The sequence below is a fragment of the Lycium barbarum genome, chromosome 11 (genome assembly GCF_019175385.1).
Source record: "Lycium barbarum isolate Lr01 chromosome 11, ASM1917538v2, whole genome shotgun sequence".
In the NCBI taxonomy this organism is placed as follows: domain Eukaryota; kingdom Viridiplantae; phylum Streptophyta; class Magnoliopsida; order Solanales; family Solanaceae; genus Lycium; species Lycium barbarum.
In genome coordinates this window covers 6,084,196-6,087,217 of record NC_083347.1, presented here as the reverse complement: position 1 = coordinate 6,087,217, position 3,022 = coordinate 6,084,196, and the positions used below count along the sequence as shown (strand labels likewise).

Sequence of the window (3,022 nt, the reverse complement as noted above, 5' to 3'; positions counted from 1 at the left end):
TGAATTTATCCGACCCCAAAATAGATATTTCCTCCGTCCCAATTTGTTTGAAGGCTGACCAGTTTGGGAGTCAAATAGCTCTTTTTTTTACTACGATTTTCTCCAACTATTTTTATATATTTTGAATTATTGATTATGCACACTTTTAATTTTTATGTAGTTTTCAATTATATAAATTTTATTATAAAATACTCGAAGAATCTATGTTTAAAATTAAGTTAAATTAAAAATTATTTGACTCCTAAATTGATCAACCTTCAAACAAATTGGGAGTACTTAACATCGAATTAAAAAAAAAAAAAGTTATCTAGACAAAAAAAAAAAAAGAAAAAAAATGGTCACACGCACCTTCCCTATCTTTTCTCAAATTACGCGGTTGAGAATTAAACGAGTGGTTATTCTCCGTAGCCCAAATAAATAAAGAATTGAAAATAGAGAACTGAAGTTGCTATAAAATACAAAAACAACCCCCTTAAATATCGAAACCAACCCGTTATCCTCCTCCATTCAATTTCATTCACAACCATCTTTTTCTCATTACCTCTTATTACCCTTTCATTTTTACAATTCACAATTCAACATCTTCCTTACGTTTTCATCTATTGGTGCGTTCTTGATTCTTCATCTTTCTGCTTGTTTTTACCTTAATGTTTTTGAGATCTTTATTTTCGCGTATGTGTACTGTACATAATATTAGTTTGTTCTCTTTGTTAATTATCTGAGACCAAGTTTTGTGATCATGTTTGTACCCTCTTTGGAATTGCAAATTGGCAATTTGCTCCTTGAATTTCAGGCTGAATCTTCAATTGGAGCTTCAGATTAAAAACTCTTAAATTTTTTGTCTTTTGACATTGTAAATAAATTGGGTCCACATGCTTTTATTGGAAAATCTCATTTATTTCAATTGTTTCTGGTTATGGTTGGTAGAATGGTGTTAATTATTTTCGTGAAAAAAGATGTCTTTACATTCATTGAACTATTATCATAGATCCTGTCCTTGTAGATTTCCAGGTTAAGTTTCTATCGACAGCCATTTAGGATTTTTTCGTAGTGTCTGAATAAACTTTATGAGGTGACTGATTTATTTGCTAATGTCCTTTAACAGATCTCATGGCTTTGGAACACAATTTTGTTGGTGAAGATATATTCAGTTTTGTATCTGAAGAAGATGTTTCCCTTAAGAAGAAAAGTGCAGTTCCAGTTCCAACATCAAGTTCTGACAGTATAACAGGAGGTTATGATTGTAATATATGTCTCGACTCAGCACATGAGCCTGTAGTCACCCTCTGCGGTCACCTCTACTGCTGGCCTTGCATTTACAAGTGGCTCCAGGTTGAGAGCTCTACTCCGGGATCAGAAGAGAACTGTAAATGTCCAGTCTGTAAGGCTCACATCTCAAACTCATCGCTGGTACCTCTCTATGGCCGTGGAACATCATCAACAGAATCTGAATCCAAGAAGTCTCAACTGGATGTTGTAGTACCGCGCAGGCCTCAAGCCATTGGGATAACAACTCTGGTTAATTCATCGTCTCCAACTTCTCACGTGAGTCAGCAACTTCATCACAGGCGATCTTTCCCCTCTGCCTTTGGTACCTATGCTGCTTTGGCTCCATCCAGCTTCGGGGGTACTCCAGGGATCAGTTTATCCAGCCCGACAGTTGGTGTATTTGGAGAAATGTTTTTGGCAAGGATGTTCGGGAACTCAGACACGAGTTTATTTCCTTATCCTCATCCAAGCACGTACGCCGTTCCAGGAAGTGGCAGTTCAAGAATGAGGCAGGTGGAAAAGTCTCTTAACAGATTATCCATCTTTCTTTTCTGCTGCATCATCCTATGCCTTCTGCTATTCTGAGTGTTTAATATTGATTAATTCTTGATGTACAGATGTAAAAAAATATGTGACTGTTGTCACTAACAGTCAGTCAGTAGATAGTAGAAATACATAGGCTTATAAGAGATTCAACCCAAAAAAAAAAAGCTTAATACCGCGCAAAGGTTGCTTTTTTCCTCTTATTTTCTTTCTGCTTTTTTCCTCTTATTTTCTTTCTGCATTCCCTTCAGAAAGTGGCATCAGATGTATCTATCTGCTCTGTCACTTTGGTAGTCTCTTTTTAATTGTCCTTGAGTAGCATTATTACTCTGCTTATAACAATGGGTTTATTTGGAGGGAACTCTTGTAAGGAGCCCAGTGAACCTTTGCTTTCTGTCCCAAATGGTCTATGATATTTGCAATGTAATATATGAAGAATGGACATGTTCCTTTTTCTATTTTCGTACTTCTGATCTTCATCTTCTTTTCGTTTCTAATTTATTTGGATTTCTTTAGCTATAATTCAAATATGATCTTGCCCGAGTGGACTATTGAAATTGATCTTACATGTTAGGAAATTGACATATTTGTTTCAAGCACTACCATATGTATGAAATCTCGAACATATGTCCAAGATTTCAAAGTAGTGTTTTAAGGCACATACAATACACGAGAAACTTTTCTTCATAAACCTTTTCATGTTGGTTCTTTCTGTAACATCCCGTATGTTCGTACGTTAAGTTGCGTCGTAAGTTAGTCACATAAGCTCAAAGGACAGGATTATGTTTGGAGTTATAAGTGTTTATGTTATGTTTAACAAGTGATAAGCAAGTGCTGTGAAGGTTGGAGGTTAAACGAATCGGAGCAAAAAAAATAAGTTTTGTCAAGTTTGGGATGTTGAACAAGTTATACAGACTCTATGAAATTTTGGTCATATCCAAGTATGCAAATAAAGAGATCGGTGTATAAAAATTGAGTCCCTATAATTCCGCGGATGAACACTGCACGCGGGTGAACAGTAAGGCGGAATGAACCGTGACGGTAAACAGTGAAAATCAGAAAATTTAAAATGAAAAATCTGTTTTTTCTTCAATCACTTTACACCTCTCTCACCCTCTAAACCCTCTCTAAACTTCCCCAAAACCCTCTCTACCAAGTTCATGAAGGTCTAAGATCAAATTCAAGTGATTATATCCAAATTTAACCTCAA

General features: G+C 35.7%; 1 protein-coding gene across 1 annotated transcript; it reads left to right on the top strand.

Annotated features, from left to right (window-relative positions):
- The first annotated feature begins 445 nt into the window (after window positions 1-445).
- Window positions 446-2,278, top strand: LOC132617807 (E3 ubiquitin-protein ligase RMA1H1-like). The gene is made up of 2 exons (XM_060332881.1): window positions 446-605; window positions 1,106-2,278. Exon 2 carries the CDS (start codon window positions 1,111-1,113, stop codon window positions 1,852-1,854), a length of 744 nt encoding a protein of 247 aa, XP_060188864.1. The 5' UTR covers window positions 446-605; window positions 1,106-1,110; the 3' UTR covers window positions 1,855-2,278.
- The last annotated feature ends 744 nt before the right edge of the window (window positions 2,279-3,022 follow it).

Excerpts from the sequence above, each read along its gene's own strand:
- LOC132617807 (XM_060332881.1), top strand. The coding sequence starts at position 1,111 with ATGGCTTTGGAACACAATTTTGTTGGTGAAGATATATTCAGTTTTGTA.